This window comes from Argiope bruennichi, chromosome 1 (assembly GCF_947563725.1).
Source record: "Argiope bruennichi chromosome 1, qqArgBrue1.1, whole genome shotgun sequence".
NCBI classification, from domain to species: Eukaryota; Metazoa; Arthropoda; class Arachnida; order Araneae; family Araneidae; genus Argiope; species Argiope bruennichi.
Window position 1 is genome coordinate 82531188 of NC_079151.1, and position 25963 is coordinate 82557150.

The 25963-nt window shown below is 28.6% G+C and overlaps 1 protein-coding gene across 1 annotated transcript; it reads right to left on the reverse strand.

The window, feature by feature from the left end:
• Positions 1 to 504: 504 nt before the first annotated feature.
• LOC129973152 (protein ABHD11-like) lies at positions 505 to 12281 on the reverse strand. The gene is made up of 4 exons (XM_056087487.1): positions 12177 to 12281; positions 8825 to 8998; positions 3789 to 3997; positions 505 to 640 (listed from the first exon to the last, which is right to left on the reverse strand). Exons 1-4 carry the CDS (start codon positions 12279 to 12281, stop codon positions 505 to 507), a joined length of 624 nt encoding a protein of 207 aa, XP_055943462.1.
• Positions 12282 to 25963: the final 13682 nt, after the last annotated feature.

The following is a 25963-nucleotide window of genomic DNA, read 5'->3' on the forward strand; positions in this document are numbered from 1 at the left end:
TACAATTTTAATAATTAAAAAAATATTTTTATGAACATTTTACAACAAGAAAGTTCATTACTTCCGTTTCTGGTTTTATATTCATGCGATTTTCAACGGTATTAAATTTTATTTTTCTGTGCACATTTTTGTTGCTATTTAATTAAACTTTGAAAAAAAAGCAGGTATGAATTAATATTAAACATTATGAAGCTGTGAGGTTTCGATCTTGAGGAACAAATCACTTTAAAGTTTTCTCCAATTATTTTAAAACATATTATAACAAAAAAAAGATTTTTTTTCATAAATATTTTTATTTTGTAACATGAAATGATTGCTATTTAGAGAAATGACTCTTTTTAGGTTTGAAATAAATTATATTTTCTAAGTATGATTCTGGTAAACATTTCTAATTAATATGAAATCTGTAATAGTTTCCATGAATAGTTTAAATGTCATATATAAATTATGCTACATACAGACATATCTATTTTAAACAAATTAGCAAAATAATTATATATATAATTATGGAACTAGGAACTTTGTGATTATATCTACATATTTTTCTGGTTTTTCCAGATGACAACTGTGATAAACACCTTCTGCCAAAACAAACCGGATCTTTGGAATATGCTTCAGAATCACCTCCTTTTGTTTCAACCTAGTCAAAAGGTAAAAACAATTATTTTATTAAATATTTTATATTATTGATATATGGATAATATTCCTTTCACTGTTCCGTCCTAAATTCCACAAATAGATTTCAATATACAAGCAAACTCTTTCAGAATTTGCAAATTATTTTTGATGAAATTAACCTAAATCCATATGAAACCTAGTTTCAGCACTTGATTACTGCAGTCCTTAAATATGATAATTTTAATGCTATTGAGAAAAAATATATACTTTTTTTTTTCAATTCTGAAATTTTTTCTGAACTTGAATTTACTTTTGGATTTTCTCAGGAGACTGTCTCAAGCCATTTATTTTTTCATCAAAGTATCTCCAATGCTTCTCTTGGTTTTAAGTAAACCTTTAGTTAAGGTCATTTGCAATAATATACCTGAATCAATATTTTAACAATGCTACTCTAACAATCATTATTATTCCTATACCTCATTTAAATGATAAGAATACTCTCAGAAAAAACAGAGAACTTATAAATTTTAATTCAAAATCCCTTAATTCGAATCCCTTTTCGTCAATATTATATCTGAAAATACTTTTTTTCAAATTAATAACTAAAACCTTTGAATTTATAAAAGGAAGTGTTTGTATGTTAGTTTAGGGGATTTGGTATGATCTAGGATAGAACCTGGGACCTTGTGGTTCGCTGGTTGTTAACTGGCTTATATGCTATTCACCACAGACTCTCCCTCCAGTGAGTCGGAGGTGAGACGAACGATATGACTGTTGAGTGGTGATGTATCTTAGCTGTTGTCTAATGGGCCTGTACCCAGTTGAGTAGCACCAAGCGTTATGGCGAGCGTGTGTGGTTGCTGATGCTGTTGCTGCGTCAAGTGAGTCTAACGACTTTGGGCTGTTGCGGCCTTTTTGTGTTGCTGCGTCAAGTGAATCTGATGACTTTTGGGTTGCTGCGTCAAGTGAATCTGACGATTTTGGTTGTGGGTAGATGGCGCCACAACAGCTGTTACGAAGGTTGAAGGTTCATCGTCCGAGGTCACCAATTTAGGGGATTTGGTATGAGCGAGGATAGATCCTAGGACCTTGTGGTTCCCAGTCCAGTAATATAACCATTATGCAAAAGCAATTGCCCGTGCATCGTAGTTGTTAACTGGCTTATATGCTATTCACCACATTACGAAGGATTGTTAGTTAGTTATAAATGGTGTTTGAGAGTGAATATTTGCATAGTCCACACAATACTTTCGCACTTAGAACCATGAAATTTAGCACATAGGTAGTTATGATGTTGATTTGATGCACCTCGATGTCTGCATCCATTTTGATAATCTTTTTATTTAAAACATTATTATCACAAAACTAATCATTCTGAACTTTTTACATTAATTGCTTCAATTTTTATATCAACCTGAAATATTCATTACCTTAACAACAGTAAACTAAAATATTATTTTTGAAAAATTATTGGTTATATATATATGACTTGTCGCCGCTCTTTAGCTAAAGCAACCGTAACTCTTGTTGTTTTTTCTCTAAAAATACAATGCATATATCTACATCGTGATTCTGCTTTATAGATTAATAAGCTTTGACAGCAATTAGCTGATATTGATTAAAATTTATAAATAACATAAGAATTAAACTAATATAGTTATATCTTAAATCTCAAAAATAATTCTTAAAAGGCAAATTTACAAATACCAGCATATCTTGCACCAAAAAAGTCAATATGTTTTCAAAATTCGTCAAAAGATAATATGTTGCGAATTAGAATGAATAAAACAGTATCTTTCTCAAGCAAAAATTCCATCCATCAAACAAAGCCAGTATTTTAGCAGATTGGATCAAATTTGAACTGCATAGTAGCTATGCATACTGCATCTTCAAAATAGACAAAATCACTCTCCAGTGGCTCGAAAAATTGAAAAGAAGAACTCCGTTTTACAGGTAGAGTTTCTAACTACTAAAGAATCATAGTTCTTACTAAAGAGTTGCTGACAGATATTACAACAATATTAAGATATGGAGCAACAACGAGTCCGATTTGAAAAATGATAAATCCAAACATGTTACTGAGCGAAATCTCAGCTCAGCCAGGATGGATTGAAATTAACTAGGTCTTCAAAGATTACGAAGATTTTCTTTTAGTCACGCAGCTCACATATACGGATCCTTATTGAAATGTCTATCTCTAAGATACTTCATTATAAATATATTCAAAATATCTAATCTTCAGCGTTTGTGGAAACTATGGAACGATATTCAAATTGCAAGCATCATCTACTAGATTATACCAAAAGTTTCCATTAACTCAGCATCATGGAACAGGAAAAGATTTCATTTTTTCACCCAGTCTGTCATACTTCAAGCAATACCATGTCAAATATTTGAACTTCTGTGGTGAATGAGAAGTGGGTGATTCATTTTAAAACGCCTCCACTTGTCTATTCAATTCACATCAACAAATCCAGTCAAGATCGCGAGTTAATCTAGTGGAAAAGCCTGATGAAACCAAAATATCTAAGATCAATCAGGATATTAGAATAAATTCTACAGGATAATGAAGATTTCTGTATAGGCACAGAATAAGTTCGTTATTTTCGCAAAAATTCAATTCCCCTACATCAGGATTATTGACATCATCATTGTCCAGTCCATTCTCCAATCAAATTAAATTTTGAATCAGAAGCATTAATTCATTGTTCTTTACAAACGCATTACGTGTTGTATAATCTGAATTATGATGTAATATAGAATCTATAATATTTTTAACAAAATATCTCCGTGCATACTCAAACAACTGAGAAGGGGACCAAAAAGTACTTTCTTCTGAAGAATACTGCAGTAAAAACATAAATTATTAAAGATTGATTTCTACCAATATCCAAACTATATCTTAAAAATCTTTGAAAAAACAGACAAATATTTAATTCTTTTCGATAATTTTGATGAGAGACATGGACATTTTTCACATCCTAATTACACTGAATTATTGATTTGATTTCATTATCACTAATATTTTTTAATATGGAGTAGCATGCATCTAAATGATTACTGCTTCAGAATGAGTTCCGAAACTTAACATTGAATTCTGACAACAAGAAATTTGATTAAAAAAAATGCAGATACTTGCATAAAGTATATAATAACAACTAAAAACTTACACTACAAATGAAGAAAATTCTGCTGCAATAAATAATGTCTCTCCAGGATAAATTGTATCTTCCTTTAAAGGTATTTGAAAACTCTGAATATTGGCAGATATTTTAATAACAACATCTACGTTGATTTCCCAGACAAATTTGCCAGATTTATTCTTGTAGAATGGTAAAAGTGGTATCATTGGTCTGGAGAGGGCTTTTTCATTAGGTTTCTAGAAAAAAGTTGAAGAAACAGATCTTATTAAGTTATATTAAAAATCTAAAATTCTAATTAGAAATATTTCCATATATTTTAAAATATTTTTTTAGTTTAAAAATGAAAAACATGTATTTTAATTTGCGCATGAAAGTTTATTTATACTTCAGGAATGTTTTTCATTTAATTTTATTCATTTCAATATAATTCCCTAATATATTTTTCGAAATAGCATATAGTCATTTTTTTAATTGGAGAGCAGGTAATTATAACATAGCCAACAATAACTAACTGATTTCAGGAAGCCACGACTAAAGAATTTGAATCGGGGAAGAAGATAATGGAAATCAGAACTGAGGCAATTGGGAAAAAAATAGATATTATGAAGTCCACTACCACTCCATTTTTTTTTAATCAGCTGAGATTACATATGCCATAAACAGATAGAATTCATCATGTTATTTTCCTCAAATAGTAGAGGAATTTTTTGAAATATTTTATGTCTTTGATGTGTCTGAAAACATTTATTCAATAATTTACTATTGATGTTGAAAATATTTCGGTATCGAAGAGATATCGATAAGAAGTTTTTGCTACGATAATCCTTGATGGAGAAGGTCATTTTCTGAAATCTTCGTTTTCGAGTAATCCATTTTTGGCAATAAAAATATAATTTTTGTTACGAAACTTATTCTTAAAGTTAAATTATTTTATAGTCAAATTTATTTTTAACTACGGCTTAAAGAGTTATGCTCAACTTGTAGTCATGCAAATGAGCTAAAACTACAATGCACTTTTTCCTCGCCATAAATATTTGTTTATAAATTTTTTATCATAATTCTCAATATTTTTCTTGAAGTATACAGCGTTTTCAAATAAAATATTTTCATACAACCTGCTATCAGATTTCGGCATTTTCTCATTTGTTACTTACTCTTGAATACTTATAGAATATAATCTGTTTTGTTCACGATGTCTTACGATGTCTGATAATTTTTTTCGAAATTCCAATGATATATATATGCATCGCAAAAACAAAATCCAGAACCGATTGTATAATTCACAAAAAAAAAGAATAAATACTATTCTAAATATTTATTATTTAAAATATAGACGGGATTAGGATAAGAATGAGTACTATCTCAAGATTTTGTAATAAGCTGAAATAGCGGAACTAATAGAGTAGATGTACTTCTACAGTTGAGGAAAGCAAATAAATGAAGTATTAATACTTTTAAAAAATTAGAATTCTTTAGCATGCAAATTATAAAAAGAAGCAATATCTTTGGGCGACAACATTCCTTCTTCAAATTCATCCCAGTGACTATAAACGACTAATAAAAATGAAAAACTACAACCCCAATAGGCCCCAGCTTTAGGTTTTACTGAATTATCAACTCGAGCTACCACTATTCCGTTAAGTAACACACACAGGACTATAATGAAACCACCTCCTCGGACGGAAACTGGAATTATAATTTAACTCTATTTCCTACAACATCAACCAGTTTCAACTACTAGCCATTCTTAAAGCGGGGAAATTTTCCACCATTAAATGCAAATGAAGATAATAAATAGAAGAACAATAAAGAATAAGCAAAAAAGCATAATTTCACAAGATGGGAACCACAGGAGAAATAATTATTTAAATAAAAAAAATAATATACTGTTTTTTTAAATCTTATTAAAGGGTATAAAATAATTTATTCTAACCTCATACAACTTGCCCTGAAAATTTTGAGAATTCGCAGTCGTATGATTTGGGTTTTGTGTCCATGTGCTTCATTCTGGTCTCCACTTTCATACTACCAAATTCTTATAAAAATCGGTTAATCTTTTCAGAGCTCTTTTGTTATTTCTAACTATTTGATATATCTTATGTTATTGTATTTCTCGTATTTAATATAATTTCATACATATATTAAATTTACCACTGTTAAATTTTAACCATTCAAAATTTACTTTCTTGGTTTCATTCCAGATTTTTTTTTTTTTTCGTTTCAGAAATATTGCGAATTTTATGTATAGAACTTCAATTTTTTTTACTCTTGCGTGCATATTGGCCTCCCTTTTTCCTGAAATGTTCTTCCCTGATTGTCAATTAACGCTCTGAAACTTAGAATTTTAAATAATGGATGAATGAATGAAAATGGATTCTTTATATACCATTTTAGGTTTAATTTAATGAAGATTGGTGTTTAATTATCAGCTCTTCGCCAAAAACATAATTAATAAGAAATCAACTAATGGAGGCTTTATAATTTAACTGACTAAAACTTGAATCATTAAAGCTTTGGAAATTTTATTTGTGCCAGATATTTTTAAAGCGTTTAAATATCAATCACAATTATTTTCATATTTCAAATTTTAGCTAGGAACTCATTATTTCAGCAGTGTAATGTAACTCAAGATTTTTTCTGTTATAAATTATTTTCCTTTATAATATGTACATTATCAAAGTTAGTTCTTTAGTACAATTCAATTTTAGCAATAAAAGGTTTTAAATTACGGTATTAAGATATTAGTAAGATTACATACTTTGCTCCAAGCGTAAGTAAATAAGTGTTGAAGTTTCTTTTGAGCTAAATTTTCAGACAAACTAGATGGAAATTCTTTTAAGCTATTTGCTGCCAATTCTAAGATTGAACTGAATCCTATGAATTCACGTTCATTGTCTTCCGCTACTTGTACCATTTGTTCAATTACTAACTTTTCAACCATCTCTGGTTATAAGGGAAAAAAATGCATTAATATAAATTTTCAAAATTCAATTAAATGTCAGTTTGATTAAAAATAGAAGAAAATATTTTTATGATGTTGTAATACATTTTCAAATCAAATTAATACTTCAATTTTTTTAATAGTAATTGTTTGGATTTAGGAAAATGTATTTATGTATTAGAATTACTGACATTGTTGAAGTTACATGTTCAGTTCAACAGCTCGGATGTCCATTTGAATAATTTTATACCATAACTGAAAAAAAATTCGAAAATAAGCATTATATTCCTTATATTGAACGCAATTCTATACTTATTTATAAAGATCAATGTGTGTGTGTGTTGGCGCTCTACAGAAAAGACCATTTGACCTACAGCTACCAAATTTGGTACATGTATACCTTGGAGGTCGGGAATGTGAACCTGGGGTCCCTTTTTTTAAATTTTTAATTAGAATTTTAATTATTAATTAATAACTAACTTCCCCGCCAAAAAAATCTTTATTTTCCCCACCGCCAAATGAGTAAGGATTCAGTTGTTTTTTTTCCCAACAGTAATGAGGCTAGGCTTAAGATTTTTTGGCTGATCATTTTAAACGATTCTGTTTATTTTCTTAATGTTTGATGCATCTAAAATTAAACATTGTTAATTAATCGATCTTTCAGATTCATTCTGAAGTACTTTTGAATTAAAATAAAACAGAATAAAGGAAATTAAAAATTTCTAATGTGCATAGCGTTACCCCAACTGGCGTAGAAAAATTCATGCATTTGCATTACCGTAACTGGCGTTGAAAATTCACGCATGCGCATTGTGTTCTGATTGTTGACATGACAACCATTATCAACGGATGATTTAAATTATTTTTTATATTAGTTGCATGCTTTTGTAATTAAAGTGTATTTATGTTAGTTATATATATTTTTGTATATGCTTATAGTTTTAAGTCCATCGTTTTTTAAGTAGTTTTTTTAACCTGTTTTTAACCGATTATTTTAATCGATTCGTTTTATTTTCTTAGTGTTTGATGCATTTAAAATTAAACATTGTTAATTAATCGATCTGGTCATGATGAATCTGAGAAAATTTTGTTTTACAAATTCTTGAAATATTATATAAATTAAGAAAGATATTCTTTAGTGCCCATAAAGTTTAAGCGCTCAGTGACTGTTTTCAGTAATCACATTACAAAAAAATACTTTGTTTCAGTAAAAAATATTATTATATTAATTGCAGATTAATCCTTTCCACTTTAATTTAAAGTATAAATTCTACGGGAGCTAACAGAAAATTAGAGAGATACATATTACGTTATGACTGAAGGCGCTTATAATATTATGAGTGAATTATATGACTATCAAAATTTGAAGTTTTAAAATATTTTGGTGAAGAAGCTATTAAAGTAGGAATTGCATAAAATATTTAATTATTAAAATTTTAACGAACATTAAGATTGACGAACCGGCTGGTTGCCAAAGACGGCTAGTAAAAAAATAAAGTAAGGAGCGGTTGTTTATAAGATACACTGAAAGTAAGAAGTTCATTTTACATTTTGTATCGAATTTTAATAAAATGCCTTTAGATCAAAAAAAGTTTTAAATTTCACTAAATATTTCACCTTGCTTTATTGAATAATTTTTATACAATTTTAAATTATTAAATTTGATAATAACTCTTTTATTTCCGAGTTTCTTGCTATTCTCATAAAGCAAGCATCTTATTTAAAATAAGAGTGGGTAGTTTAGAAACTTAGCTTGGAATTGTATTTTCATTTATATTTGAAAAAAATTCCATTAAATTCAAATTGGATCAAAAATGTTCATAATTTTCCAAGTAATTATGATATTTTTAAAGTGAATAATTTTTCAATTAAATTAAAAAGTGCTTCATACAAAATTTATATCGATATATCGATTAAAAGAATAAAAAATAGGTGTTGGATAAGAACGTACTAACTTAATTATTAGCAATGGGAGTATTGCGAAAACTTTAAGTTTTCAAATAATATTCATAGTAACCATTTTTGAAAATTAAATGGTTAGATTATTGTTAAATACCTAGAAAGTAGCAATTTTTTGTTTATACAAATATCAGAAAATTAAAATGGCAGAAACAATACATACATTTGTAAAAGCGATAACTAATGCCGCAAAGCCTGCTATGCCGTGGGCAATCAATATGGCCTTCGAAACGTGTTCCTTCTTCATAAATTCTTTCACATCTTCAGCCATGTCAAACGCACTCATCTCCTCCGACCATTCACTGGATCCATGATTTCGTAAACATACAGCATATCCCTAAAATATAATACCTTCAAATTCATAGAAACTTTATTGTAATTCTGAAATTAGTTAAAATGCTGTGGAGAAATGTGCATGAAATTATTTTATAGAGATCTGTAAAGGAGTTCAATCTTTCCTCCATACTCGACTCAGTTTAAAAGAAGAAAATCGGTAGGATCTAACTTCTGTCTGAAATAATTTTAGGCGACTGACATAAAATAATTAAATGTTTATGTTAGACCAGAAGGCTGAGGGGAAAGACTTATCGAGACAGGGGTATGAAACAAGTGGAAATGTCCCGAATTCTGCAAAGGGCAAATAGAAGAAAATTTGAACTTCTTCAGAAATGTGGATTTAATTTCTTACCTATGTGTATTAGTAAAAACGTACTTGAGACTAAACGAATTTAGATTTAGGTTTATTTATATACTTTATTTAACTTCTCTTGCTAGTGTTTTAGTTAAAGATATCAGTCATTAAAATATGAAATATCTATCTTAGAAAATTGTCTTATGAGAAAATATATTAATTAATGTAGAAGAAATTATTAATGTCATGGACAAATTATTGTGAAAATTTGTCGTTCATATTCTAATAAGCCAACAAACACAATTTTTTAAAATATATTCTTTAGTATAACGATACATATGTCTTGTTTCGATATTGGTTTTACAGCATAGCAGACCTTCTTTTAATTTACTTAATTTGGATTCTATAGTTGGGAAACAAAAATATTATGAATTCATAAATGTAACTCAAAGACTTCAGCTCTCAATGAAATATCATCCTATTGGAGCTTGCAAGTTAAGCATATTTTAATATTTGTGTTTCGTTGGCTCGTTGTATTCCTTCACCTTCATGGGCCATGTTAATTCAAGTACCAAGCCCTCAAGGATCAGTATCCTTGAAGATAAGTATCAGGTTAAACCTCTTAGAGAAGTTAACATGCCAACTAGTTCATTGGAAAGAAATAATTTTTGGAAGAGAAGACAGAAATACCTCATAAGAGGTGATCATGACTCAATAACATAGCATCCCATGTATTCCAACAAGGTAAAATATATATTAACGTTTTATGGTTTATATGCAATCAGTCATTTTCAAAGATAGAATCCATTGCATGTATTAAGTCCTCGGAGGTAATTAACGGCTAGTTATTCCTCTCAAGAAAAGTAATATAAGAGGATTGACCTGCCGATTGCTGAAATGAACAATTTTGCAGAATCTGGGCGGAAGTGTTGACTAAATGTGGATTGTAAATAAATGGAATCCCACCTTCGTCTGTCAAGATTCTTATTTCCCATATATAAGATTATCCGATACTTATAAGAAAAGTTCGTAACAAATAAATCTGGAAAAAACTTTTAAGAAGATCCCTCAATTATCCATACTAAAAGACAAAAAGAAAATCTGAAAACTAACTAAAATTGATAGGCTGTATACCATTTCCACGCCTAAAGAAATGTTCCAAAAGGCGTTTGAAAAGGAAAAAAATAGAGAAAACCACAAAAACTTCTCTCAGGTGAATTCCAAAGTGATGGCATCCTCAATTATCCATACTGGAAGACAAGAAGAAAATCTGTAAAGTAGCTAAAATTTTTCGGCTGTATACCATTTCCACTCCTAAAGAAATGTTCCAAAAGGCGTTTGGAAAGGAAAAAAATAGAGAAAACCACAAAAACTTCTCTCAGGTGAATTCCAAAGTGATGGCATGGATCTCAAATTTTTCAGATAAATATAGATATATAAATGAAAATTACAATCTTGAGCATATAAATTAATATCCGAAATTTATACTAGAAATTAATTGTTATGAAGAGTAACTAAAGATTTTAAAATATACATCGGTCCTTTGTTTTATTGCTGTTCTTTTCGTCAGAAATCATGTTACAAGATTCGATAATCCTTGGATACATGGGAGATTAATAGAGAATTATGCAAAGTTACAATTACTAAAGATTCCAAGAGTGACATAATTGCCTTTATGCTTTTGTATCGAATTGGAATCAAATAACTGTCTTGAGCTCTGAAGGGAAAACAAATAATGCGAGCTTCCAGGCATCATGTGCAAATTATACATGAAAAATTTGGATTTTTTTTTTTTCAAAATACATTCTATTATTGAAATGCAGTACATTCCATTTATTTCACCATAATATTTACTGCGGCTTTCTTTAAGATTTACTATTACTGTCAATAACGAAACGAACTCGCACTGAAATTTTGAGCCTCGTGATTTTAACAGATACAAACTTCTGCTTATGACTTATGATTATTCATTATGACAATAGCTTATGACGTTTCGGCAATAGTTTCCTATACTGGGAGGAGGACACTTATCTATCACACTAAATTATCATTGAAAATTTAAATAATATTTCTTTCATATATAAATTTATGCTATTATAAGGAAACACATGTTTTGATTCTTTTACTTGTTCAATATTTACATGTATTGAAAAAATACATCGATTTTCTTTAATGTGACTATATTTACAAGCAGCCATACTATCAACAAATAATTACATGCAACATGCGTGATAGAAAAACTGTTCAAAAATCATTATAAGCCAGATAGTTAGATCAAGAGCATTTAAATTGTTTTGTAGTTACTTCTTAGATAGAAAGTGATAGGTGTACGAAATATTTTTTCATTTTTTTCAGATTTTTTTTAAATATTAATTTTTTTCTTAATAACTTTGAAGAATAGTATTGCATAAAAACTATTATACAACACTTTAAAATTAAAAAAAAAAATCTCTTGTTGTATCAGTTTTATTTTTTTTAAAAAAATTCCCTAATTTTGAAGAATTATTTCAAAAATATTTTTAGGTATATTTTATAATAATACTCTTCATTGTTCTAAGTATTAGATTTATATTATCTCTCGTAGCATGAATATAAAATAAATTCTTGTGTGCGTATATTCAGTGCCATATAATTAAGAGTAAATTTTAAGGATAAGAAAATTGAGAAACGAACCACCCCTAAAATATTATTATGTCAAATATTTCGGACAAAATATTCTGATTAACTTATTAATTAATTTATTTAATTCTTATTTCTCACTGGTAGGAGGTTCCATAATTTCATGACATCCACATTCAGTATTTGCAATTCTTTAAATACATAAAATCAATCAGATGTTAAATGGCTAATATATAATCGTATGATGTTCGTGGATTTAACTTACCTTTCTCCCAGTCTTGTCACAAATTTTACTCTTAACTTTATTCCAACAATAAGGTGATGACAGGATCCCGTGAATGAAAATTATTGGTGTTTTGTTTCTACACATTTCGGTTCATAACATACAGAAAACAAGTTCACAGGGGTTGACCTGAAATGAAATTATTACATTCTTCCCTAGTTTTTATGAAGGGCGCAATGAAATTCGGAATCAAAATATATATTAAGATGCATGACATCTTAATATTATATAACGCAAATGAAACTTATTCTCCAAGATCGTTAAGATCGAAATTTACATGTAATACAAAATACAGTTATATGTAATCAAATATATAATAAAAATCCATCACTACAAGTTTTATTCTTTACTTTATTTCAGCTATTAGGTGATGACAGGAATTAACGAATGAAAATTATTGATGGTTTGTTTCCTTCACATTCCGATTCATAGTACATAAAAAAAAAGTTCACAAGTTTTATTCTGAAATGAAGTAATTACTCTTAAATTACACTGACTTCCTTAATTTTTATGATGGCTGCAATAAAATTCAGAATCACAACAAATGAAAATTGTATAACTTAAATTAAAATCTCTCACTAAAATCTTTAAAATTAAAATTATCCTTTCATATATATATATATATATATATATATATATATATATATATATATATATATATATATATATATATATATATATATATATATATATATATATATATATATATATATATATATATATATATATATATATATATATATATAAGGTGTTGCCGAATTCAACCGACAGATTCAAAGTAATGATAGTAGGCATCAAGAAGCTAAAAAATCACCATACAACAAAGGGACCCAAAAACGTTTAGTAAAATCGTAAAATCGCAAAAATATAGTGAGCTCGAGAACTGTTGCAAACTGTAAAAAAATTAATAAAAAAAATAAATGATGTTTCAACTATGAATTTTTTTAAGTGAAAGAACATTTTAAAAAATATATATTCATGTAGGTAAAGTGCGGATTTGATTGTCTAGAGGGTCGTAAATTACTGCAAAGTTTTCTTTGCAACAAATTGAAACAAAATGTCATAATTAGCACCTTAAAAGATAACTTTGTATTGCAATATAATTGTCATATTTATGTGAACGTGCATCTTAAAATGTGGTGAGAAACTCGTCGATTTTTTTAAAAATGATTTTTCTACTATATTACTATTCTGAAACAATGCCTAAAAAGAAAATTTCTTTAAGTCTATATTCATATCAAAATTTGGAATAATTAAATGCTTTATATACCATTCAAAAGAGGAAAGGTTTTCTATTACTTTTTTGCAATAGATATTTTGCTTATATATATATATATACAGAGTGTTGCCTAATTCGACCGGCAAATTCAGAGGATTTATAGTAGGCATCAAGAGGATAAGGAATCAGCATACAACAAAGGGTCCAAAACGACGTGAAAATCGCAAAAATATAGTGAGCCCGAGATCTGCTCCAAACTGTAAAAAATTAATTAAAAAAAATAACATGACGTTTCAACTATGAATTATTTTTAAAGGAAAAACATTTCTATTCACGTAGGTAAAATGTGGATTTGATGATCTAGAGGATCGTAAATTACTAAATACGCAAAAGTAATTTGGAACCCGTATTTGCAAAAATATTGAAACATGAAGAAAAATGAAGCTTTAAAATGCAAAGAATTTTACATTGCATAATTTGATATAAGCGTGTAGTGTGTAAAGAGGGGAATTTTAAATATATTCAAGAAAAACTAAAATGGGAACCAGGAAACATCGCTGCAAGATCAGTACCGATGTTCGCAGAGAACGTTGTCAAATTCGAAAGATAAAAAAATTACTAGAAAACATAGGGTCACAGGAAACGTTTATTCAGTGAAAATCGGAAAAACAGACGTCGAAAAGACAATGAACTTGGCGAAAAGAATGGTCCTATGAATGCGAGGATTAGGAACAAGGTAATTGCAAAGAATAATTCTAGTATGTAAATTGTTCATGCGTTTGAGTAAAATAAAAGCAGAGAGCAACTATTCATCACTGAGAATTGCAGAATTGATGGTCGTTAAACTTCATTCGCAAACAACAAGTCAGATTTCACGGATGCAACTAAAATACGCCGGTGCTCCATCATGCATTAACAAAATGTTCTGCCTTACAATTGTCGTTGTACCCTGCAGTAAATCCGGAGAAACGTGCTGGAAGAAAACAAGGTACTTTGTGCCGCTGAGACATTCAGGCAGAAGATACGGCCCCAATAGATGACCCTGCCCGAATATCAATATCAACTTGTGTTGTACGTTCAACGTTATATTGATGTGGAGATTTTCGAATGACCAAATTTTTGCATTGTGTGTGTTGAAGACACCTTCTCTCGTGAAGCAGGCTTCATATGAAGATAAAATTCTAGCAGAAACGTATGCATCTTCCTGTGTGGCATCAAGCATCCAGCGTGCGAACTTCACCCGATTTGCGATTTTCACGGAAAAACGTTACCTGCTATCCTCCATTTTTCATTTACTTAATGCCTATTATCCTTTCTCAAAATTTATCTTTTGAATTTGATAACGCTCTCTGTGAACATCGATACTGATGTTACAGTAATGTTTTCTGGTTCTCATTTTAGTTTGTTTTTTTTAAATATATTTTTAAAATTCCCCAGTTTTCACATTACACGCATATATAAAATTATAGAATATAAAATTCCTTGCATTTTCATTATTCTCCAACTTTTTATATTTTTGCAAATATGGGTTTGAAATTACTTTTACGTATTCATTAATTTACGATCCCCTAGATTATCAAATCTGTTACCTGTGACCCTATGGTTTCTGGTAATTTTTTATCTTTGGAATTTGACAACGCTCTTTGCGAACATCGGTACTGATGTTGCAACGAAGCTTTCTGGTTCCCATTTTAGTTTTTCTTGAATATCTTTAAAATTCCCCACTTTACACACTACACGCTTATATCAAATTATACAATATAAAATTCTTTGCATTTTGTTTTTGCAAGTTTCAATATTTTTGCAAATACGGGTTCCAAATTACTTTTTCGTATTCAGTAATTTACGACCCTCTAGATCATCAAATCCGCACTTTACCTACATGAATATAAATTTTTTTAAATGTCCTTTCGATTAAAAAAATTCATAGTTGAAACGTCATTTGTCATTTTTTTATTAATTTTTTACATTTTACAACAGTTCTCGGGTTCACTATATTTTTGCGATTTTCACGTCGTTTTGGACCCTTTTCATGTATGCTGATCCTTTGCTCTCCTGATACCTACTATAAACCCTCTGAATTTGTAGGTCAAATTCGGCAACACTATGTGTGTGTGTGTGTATATATATATATAAATATATATAATATAATATTGTATAATATCTATGCAAAAAAGTAATAGAACACCTTTTCTCTTTGAATGGTAATGTTATATAATTTATATAAAGCATTTAATTATTCCAAATTTTGTTATGAATATAGACTTAAAGAAAGTTTCTTTGTATGCGTTGTTTCAGAATAGTAATATCGTAAAAAAATCATTTTAAAAAATCGACGAGTTTCTCGCCACATTTTGAGATGTACTTTCACATAAATACGAAAATTCTATTGCTATACAAAGTTATCCTTTAAGGTGCTAGTTAAGACATTTTGTTGCAAAGAAAACTTTGCAGATAATTTATTGTTATATCATTTTTATTATTACCATTTCTATATACTCAATAGTTTTATTAATTTAGTTATAAATAACATTATACATAAAAAAGAACAAAATAATTTTAAAAAGAACGATAATTCTTTGCTAAAATTTATTTCTTCATTTTTCGTTGCATAAATTAAATTGTTATTTTCAATTTATTTGTTATAATCATTTCATTATCCTTAGTTTGCGGCTTTATTGTAACTTTAATTTTGAATCAAATTTCGTATCAGATAAATATATATACAAACGTTTTGTTTTACAAGAAATACAGCCCAAAAAACACTTGCTTAATTTTTTTCGGAATCCATTGGTGCTGATTAGTGGTTAGGAAAGCAGGTGAATATTCTGGGAAGGATATTATGAAAGAAGGTATGAAACAAGGAAGCAAGGAATATGACAATAATAAAGAAGTAATTAAACAAATATTTTGTTGATACACTTTGTCAAGGTCAAGTGAAATGGTACGCCATTTTTGTTAATGTGCTAAATGGAAGCATTTAGAATTTCGCCTCTGCAGATTAATGTATTTTGAAGACATTTGATGTTGCTATAGAGGAAACTGGTTAATAGTCTCCTGAGACAAATTAAACTAATCATTAATGAAAACTAGCTTATAGAAGCATATTAAATTTGCATAATGCCCTCCCAAGTTGTTTTTCTTTTCTATTGCTTTTTCAATGTGTTAAACTAATTATTAATGAAAACTAGCTTATAGAAGCATATTAAATTTGCATAATGCCAAGTTGTTTTTCTTTTCTATTGCTTTTTCAATGTGTAACGTGACTTAATATATAAAGAAAATTCCAAAATAGCTAAAAAAAAATTCATTTTTACACCACTTCAAAATGCAGACAATTAACCTTTCAATGTTGCCAGTTTCATTTTTCTATGATTTTTTAAAATTATTTTTCATTATATTTTTTAACAATATTTTTCCACCATGTTAGTTCCTTATTAATATACACTTATGCTTTGCGAAAATAATATATATATATATATATATATTTGTGTGTATGTTATCTCTGTAGTGTAATTAAAGGAAATCTTTTAAATAAAATAAAAATAGATTAATCAAAACTAAAATTTATCATGCTACGAGTTTTTGGACTAGAAGTTTGAATCTCCTTTAATATTTTTTATCGTTTTTTTTTAACAAAGAACGGAATATAGTTGAGTCATGAATTTAGCTATTCTCTAGACATTTTATTTTAAGATTCCAGATCTCCTTTTGATTTTCCATTTCAAATTGCGGGGCATGACTTTCAATCATCCGAATTTTTAGTCTTCACTTCATAACATTAATTATATTGATAAAATATAAATCATATGCAGACGATTTAAGTAATAATATCTTGCACAATTATGAATGTAATCTATACTTATAATAAAGCTCAATGCGCGCGCGCGCGCGCGTGTGTGTGTGTGTGTGTGTGTGTGTGTGTGTGTGCCGGGAATGTGCACCTGGGGGTTATATTTTCGAATTTCTAATTAGAATTTTATTTATTTAAAAATTAAGCGAAATTTTGGCGTGTTTCTGCTATAACTTCCGAAAGTATTACCGCACAAAAAAGATTTTTACATGAAGTTAAAGATCAAAAATTTATCTTTTAAATGATACCAATGTTTTAACCTTAAAGTTAAATTTTTATTTTTAATTTTTAAATAAATATTTTAACTATATTTTTCAACAATTTTTTTCGTACAAAATAAAAATAAAATTTAAGCTGCACGAGCACGTTTCGCATTCATGGGAAAAAAATTAGCTTTTTTCAAAGTGTTGCCATCACATTGATTAAAGCTCCAATAAAAAAATAAATTCAATCTTTTTGGAAATGAAATCTTCAAAAATATACTTTTCAGCAGGTGTCTGTAGGAAATGAAACAAATATGAAATATTTTTTTTTTCTAAAAAAGAAATTCAAGAAAAATTATTTTATGATCTTTTACACTATCTATATTATTAATCCAATAAATCAGTTTTATTTTAAGGCAAGTTTTGTTTAATATGAACAGGATATCTATTCAAATCAGGGCCTCTCAGCTAATTTGTAAACCTTTAGTAATAGACACAGATCTGCTAAAATGGTCTAAATGGAAAATGATTATATTTTATGTAACTTGATTCAATAAATGCTCTAATAAATAACAAATTTTTGATTTTACATAAAGCTTCTGCTGTGGAAATCACGTTTAACAAAATGTTCTTGAAACACTAATATTTTAAATAAAAAGAATTAATTTCTAATCAACTAAATCAGTCACTTAAATTGACTGATTTATGAAAATTTGAATTTCACTATTCAATAAAAAAAGGATAATTTTAGATTTTCCATCGATCGTTTCAAAGAAAATACGCCAATCAGCGCGCAGATTTCTCAAGATTAATTGGCCTAAGATTATGAAAATGTTGAGTTTTTCTAAATTTTTAACATTCAAAAAATTTTTAACATTCAAATTTTTAACATTCATTTTTAACATAAATCAGTCTTAGTTGATCGTGGAAAATAGAAACATTTATCCATTTATTTAAAATTTGGTGTGTCCAGAATATTTCTCAGAATATGAAACCTTACTGCATTAAATTTAGACTTCATAATTTTTTAAATATATTTATAGGCCGGAACAAAATATTATTGATTTTGTTTCAATCCTTTTGAAAGCAAAGCTAAGAACTGAATTTTATGCTGAATCTGAGAAATTTTTGTTGAATTATTCTTTGAGATATTACATAAATTATGAAAAATATTTTCTAGTTCACACAAGACTTAAATACCGAGCGATTCGGTTTGCAGTACTCATATTCAATAATAATAAATAAATAACAATAAAGATGATAAATAAAATAAAATGCTTGGTTTCATTAAAATATATTAGTTGCAATTTCAGCATTTCCACTTTAAATGAAAGTTGAAGTTTTACCGGAAATGACAACAAATTAGGAAAATATATATAGTAAATTGAACGAAACGATCCAAACAACAGTATAAGTTTGGTATGACTATCAAAATTTGAAGATTAAAAATGTTTTGTTTGAGAATCTATTAAGAGACCAGTTACTTAAAATATTTAATTGAAAATTGTAGCGAGGGGTAATACTGGCGAACCGGCTGGTCGCCAAAGGCGGCTAGTAATACATAAATATGGTGAATTCTTTTTTTCTCATTAATATTTCTCAACAAATAAAACTGCTGTAAGTTTATTTATAATGATATATTCTACTTACTACTCATAATTCCAAATCCAGTACGGTATTACAACATATGAATATGAAATTATATGCTATAATTTCATTGTATCTATCTTTAATTTTTTTCGTAGCTATCAAGACTCGATTCTTATTAATATTATGAATAATCTTTTATTTTTATTTTTTTTAAATTTCTTATTAATGTTATAATAACATTTTTCTTAGTTAACTTTCTTTTCTTAATTTTTTCCTTTGAGGTTTTTTTTTCCTTAATTCCTTAGAATACAAATAATTTCTAAATTGCAGTAAGCAGTGTTATTGAACAAAGATAGCTCAAATATTGATATTTATTTGAATGCCAAATTTCAAAAACGAATTTTTTTTAAAAAGTCCAAAATATTTTGTCAGTTTTTTTTTTCTTGCTATTAGACTAGTATGAGTCTTTTCTCTCTATTTAATGCATCAATTGTACTGTCATTAAGCATGAGAAGTAATTTTGTGCAAAAATTACCAACTGTTCTGTCGAAAACGCTCTTTCGGCATCTACGCTATTTAGTGGTACTGTTAGCAACGCGCGATATACTTTTTCCAAGTATTTACTTTTAAATCCCTCATCTTCAAATAAATCGATTTCTCGTTGAATGGTTTTGGATATAGCTGATTTCTATATTGTATTTTGGTTTGCTGAAATTTAATTATTTATCGCTAATTCTAATTTCTGTTCAAGAGACAATTCCTTTTCACTATAGAGATTATTATCATCATAATCGTCGATAACTGTACCGAATTCTTCTGAATGTGGATAGGTTTATGGGTAAAAAATTTTAAGAAAATTTATTATAAACTTGATCAGATTTGAATTGTTTAGTCTCTTTTCTTCTTTTTCATTTTCATTTTTAAAACCATTATAATTACGTAAATACCATAAGACATTTTCTATTTCGGTATCCTTTCTTCTGTACGATTTTTCAATGTAATATATAATTCTTCAGATAGTGATGTGTGCTGTTCTTTCATTGACTGCAACACGAAATGTATTATTGCATTAGCTATTAATAAATTAGAATCTCTCCGACATAATGCCTCAACAGCCAGTTTTAATTGGAAGTAGAGATGATACAGTTCTGGGAATTAAGTCGAATTCACTATCTGAAAAATTAATTTGCAGGTTTAAGTCGATTATTGCTTTTTGGATTGGATTTAGTTATATAAGTTGGTTAGTTTAGTTATATTAACGTCTCGTTTGAAGCAACACTTTGGCTATTTTGGAACGGACCTCGTAATTTTGAACCGCGGTCAGATGACGAGGACGACATCTGAGTTGGCACCCCCCCCCCCTCTCCACACATCACCACACCAGCGGGAGGACGTTTGGTCAGGACGGATTTAACGTGCAACAGACCCCCTTACACGACGGTTCTTCGGTGGAATTGGGACTCGAACCTGGAACCCTCCGGTTCCGAAGCCGAGACCTTACCACCAGGCTACCGCTGCCCGATGTCTTTCCATGGGAGATTTGTAGTTATGTTATCTTTCAATTTTTTAGTTTGTATTATTATTGGAATTAATATTGGCAATTATATAAAATAGGATGAAGAGTATTTGAATTATCTCATCCAAAAACATTTTAAAAAATTGTCAGTCATTGTCCACAATCTCTTTCTATAAAATCAGACAAGTTTTTGTCTGATTTTATGAATTTGCCAATGTGTTTCAAAAGCAAGAGGATATTGACTGTCATTTTTTTCGAAATCTAAAAGTTGATTAAAAATTCTAAAAAATGTTTGATGTTTTCCTGTTGTTCTATATCATCTGAAATTATTACATGCGAGAATTGATTCCGACATTATCTTAAAACTCATAAATATTTTTTAATGGAGCCAATTTCATTACCATATAACTATTTCTCTAATTTGAATATAATTTTTTAATTTGAATTAATTTATAGTTTTTAATTATGATTTGTTTTTGTGATAAACTTCATTCGATGCTTTTACCAATGTCAAGATTTAAATAAAATTTCTTTGAATTTCTTTGGAATAAAATTAACTCGGAAATAAGATTTTCACTTCTACTTTTATTTCAGAACATGTACATTTTTATTTTTTATACTGATTAACTTGTTGAATATTGATTCCCTTAAATTCATATTTCTCAGGGTTTTTGTAAAATGATAAGATGACATTTTAAATAAAACTAATCCCTATTTATAATTTAAAAGCCAGGAAAACACATATTCTGAGAAGCAAACTGATCGCTAAAGTCGATTAGTATTTTGTACAATTCATTAATTAGTCACTTTTACATGTAAACAAATAATAAATTTTGAATCCACCAGCGTTCTCAACGATATCTGGCATTCGTCGCTCATCCTTTTCTTCATGCGTGTCATTATTTCGTAATCCATCATCAGAGCATCGCTATTCAATTTCCTCAATTGTTTCATTCGATTTTCTCTTACTTCAATGAATTTCATCTTAATTACATATTTGTGATTTCTGCTCTTCTTCCTTGTTTTTCGACAGTATTAATGCATTGTGTATCAAATTAGACATTGTTAAAATTTCACCTGACAATTGCGTTTCTGACGCGCTCTCTATTACGATTCAAACTTTTGATTAAGATCACTTATATAATTATATTACTCCTTTTCTACTTGCTACCATCTAAATTTGGCAGATATGAAGTCGACTTATTAGAAAGTAGGTATGAATGACAAACATTTCACGCTCCAGTCAATGTAGATTAATTATTAATTTCACTTAATTCAAAACGATACAAATAAATGCTGTTCTTAATATCGAATTCAATTCAGAATTTGATACTTAACTATCAATTTGATGCAATGATCCGATGTCAGTTTATCCGTCCAAAGTGTTGCGTTTTGAGTTCAAGAATTTGTAGATACACAAGGACACTTCTATCAAGATTTATAAGGACACTTCGAAATTTTTTAAAAGATGAAAAGTAATAATTAATCAAATATTTTTATCTTTTATTTGTTTTTTTTGGGGGGGAGAGGGGAATCTCCTTTATCCTTGCCTATTGCTGCCACATTTTGTATTAAAAATGCCATTTCAACTTTAAGTTTTTATGTAATAATCCCGTTTCCGTAAAAAAAAAAAAAAAAAAAAAAAAAAGATTTTTCCCATTTAAAAGTTTTGAAATTTTTCGTCAGATATTCGTAAATGTGAAGTCTTTGTTATTGTCTTTCAAATAGTTGTATTGTATTCTTTTTCCTCAAATAGTATACTCAGAAAGATAGTCGTATATTTGCAACCTTTTAATAATTATTCTTTGTAAAAATCCTCATTTTCATTGGTTTAGCTGATTCACCCTGAACTCTTATCTATGGTAACTGCTTCAACTTTATGTAATCTTTTTCAAAACCGTTTAATATTTTTTAACGATTTTTTTTAGGTATATATATCTGATTTCATGATTATTTTTTAATTTACTCACAATTCTGCTTCATCTAAAATCGGCTGCATGTATTCTTTGATTCATTTCATTTGAACTATAGATAAAACATAAATCACAAACATAATCATCACGGCGTTCACAATATCTTTTTTCGATTTCACTTTTTATCATTTTGTTTTCCTTACAGCGAGTTCGCAAATTGTACAGACTAAGTCTATGGCAAAGGATACCGACGTGCTCTGATTGGTTTAAGCCTTGGCATTCTTTTGGCAATGTTTTGCCAAAAAGATGCCATACCGAAATATATTTTTACAAAAATAAATAAAATTTGTGAATTTATCCCCCCCCCCTATTTTTTACGGTTTACATGTAATATTAATCTGGAACACATATACAGCGGAAAAGATCAAATCCTGAAACCTAAATTCAGGAAATATAAAAATTACAATTTATTAAAAATAATTTTTGTATGTGTTTCTTCTTAATATTATTTTGATATAACTAAAAAAAATTAGCTACGAAATCACATATTCCGTTAAAGCATACATATTTATACGTTTTAGGCATTAAGTAATCATCTCCCCATATGTAGTTGATGGGAAAGTAACAAATGTTCAGCAACAAGTTTCAATGACTGCATAAATCTATATCTATACTTATAATAAAGCTGAATGTGTGTGTGTGTGTTGGCGCTCTACAAGCCAGGTCATTTGACATACAGCTATCAAATTTGGTACATGTATACCTTAGAGGTCGGGAATGTGCACCTGGGGTCCCTTTTTTTGAAATTTTAATTATTAATTAAAAACTAACTTTCCCGCCAAAAAAATCTTCCATTTTCCCCACCGCCAATTTTTCCGCCAAAAAAACCTTCCATATTCCCCACCGCCAAATGAGTAAGGCTTTAGTTCTTTTTTTCTCCCAACAGTAATAAGGCTAGGGTTAACATTTTTCGGCGGATTATTTCAAACAATTCTGTTTATTTTCTTAATGTTTTATGCATTTAAAATTAAACATTGTTAATTAATCCATGTTTCAGATTCATTCTGAAGTACTTTTGAATTAAAATAAAACAGAATAAAGGAAATTAAAAATTTCTAATCCGCATAGCGTTACCCCAACTGGCGTAGAAAAATTCACGCATTTGCATTAACGTAACTGGCGAAGAAAATTCACGCATGCGCACTCTGTTCTGATTGTTGGCATGACAACCGACGGATGATTTAAATTATTTTTAGGTTAGTTGCATGCTTTTGTAAGTAAATTGTATTTATGTTAGTTATATATATTTTTTGTATATGCTTATAGTTTTAAGTACATCGTTTTTTAAGTAGTTTTTTTAAACCTGTTTTCGGCCGATTATTTTAAACGATTCATTTTATTTTCTTAGTGTTTGATGCATTTAAAATGAAACATTGTTAATGAATCGATATGTTCATGAGGAATCTGAGAAATTTTTGTTGACAAATTCTTGAGATATTACATAAATTAAGAAAGATATTCTTTAGTGCCCATAAAGTTTAAACGCTCAGTGACTCTATTATCAGTAATCATATTATTAAAAAAAATGCTTTGTTTCAGTAAAAAATATTATTATATTAATTGCAGATTAATCATTTACACTTTAATTTAAAGCATAATTTCGACGAGGGGTAACAGAAAATTAGAGAGATGCATATCACGCTATGACTGAAGGCCTTTATAATATTATGAGTGATTTATATGACTAACAAAATTTGAAGTTTCAAAATATTTTGCTGAAGAATCTATTAAAGTTGGAATTGCGTAAAATATTTAATGGTACGACCGGAGTCTAAACCCCTGCTTGGCAAAATTTTTAAAAATTGCCAACAACGGCCTTGCGAAATGTTCAAAAGCAAAGGAGCAGATGTTGAATTATAGTGCATAATAAAGATTGCCAGCTTTGCCACTTTATCGTAAACTTGGCGAAGAAGGGGGTTATACTCCGGTTAAACCTATTTAATTATTAAAATTTAAACGGACATTAAGATTGGCGAACCGGCTGGTCGCCAAAGGCGGCTAGTTATCTAATAAAGGCACGAAAATCATTGAAAAATAAGAATTATTTAATTGCTGCATCATATGTTTAGTAATTACTTTCATATAGTTTTTATACTTCTGTGCATAAACAACATTAGTTACTTGTATTACTAGTATTATTAGTAATATTTATTATTATTAATAATAATTAGTATTAGTAGTATCACTACTAATATTTAGAGAAAACAATTATAAAAATTAGATCGTGTTGATATTCACTCGTATCTTCCATAAAACTAATAAAAGGTACAAGGTTTGAGCCAAATAAGTGAAAACTAGACTATTATGAGTGCAAAACATTGCCGAAAGGTTGCCAAGGCTTAAACCAATCAGAGCACGTCGGTATCCTTTGCCATAGACTTAGTCTGTACAATTTGCGAACTCGCGTTTGACAAATGCTTCAAGATATTTATATATCCATGAACCAATCAGTAATACCTAATTTTTCATTGCCACTTAGCTAATTGTCAAAATTAAAAAAAAAAAAACTCGTTTTAACTCATTAATTATTTGTTTGATTCCACAATTTTTATTTTACTAATTTTGCATTTTTAACTGCGTTAATATTATTTCTACTTAAATAGCATTTTAACTGTGACTTTAATACAGAGCGTTTTTACTTTCTTCTGCTTTGTTTGCATTTTCATATTCTCAATGCTTTTCGGCATTTGATGAAAATAAATATTTTATTATATTTAAGACGATGGGAGCGCAATTTTCATAAACAAATTTATTCCTCATTATGAACTAGATTTTATGAAACTAACGTCTACGTTTAATATAGCGATCATAAGTACCGAAACTCTGTAGTCAATTATGCCATCTACTTTTGCCCATTCACAATTCACTTTTTTACAAGGATTAATGGCCTTTTAATTTATGGATACCAGTGGACTTTCTGTGAATTAATTAAAATTATTTCTTCATAATATGCATTTATAATTAATCTATACTTATTTTCATAAGACATGATGCCAATAACCATGCCTTAGTTACTATTTAAAATCTGTTGTGTTTCCAAACATATTAGATTTTAATAAATCTATATTTTTATATAAAAATACAGTCAGTCACAAAAGTCTACATACACTGATCAAAATAAAGGTTTCTCAAAAAGCAATTAAATTTCAATTTTAAAAATCATATCACTCCTTCAGTTTTCTCTAAAAAATGTGTTTTCCAAAATAAAAATAATATGAAATAATAATTTCTAGGTAATTTTGTGATTTGTATAGTAACTATCAAGTCGTAAAAATCTGCATACACCTGATTGGCGGACGGAAAAAAATTTGCATACGAAGTTATTTTGGAAGATTGTCTTAGTTTGAGATTACATGTTTCGTTATCTATTCTAATCTTCATTTCCCGAGATTTTTTGACATTGTAACTTCTACAA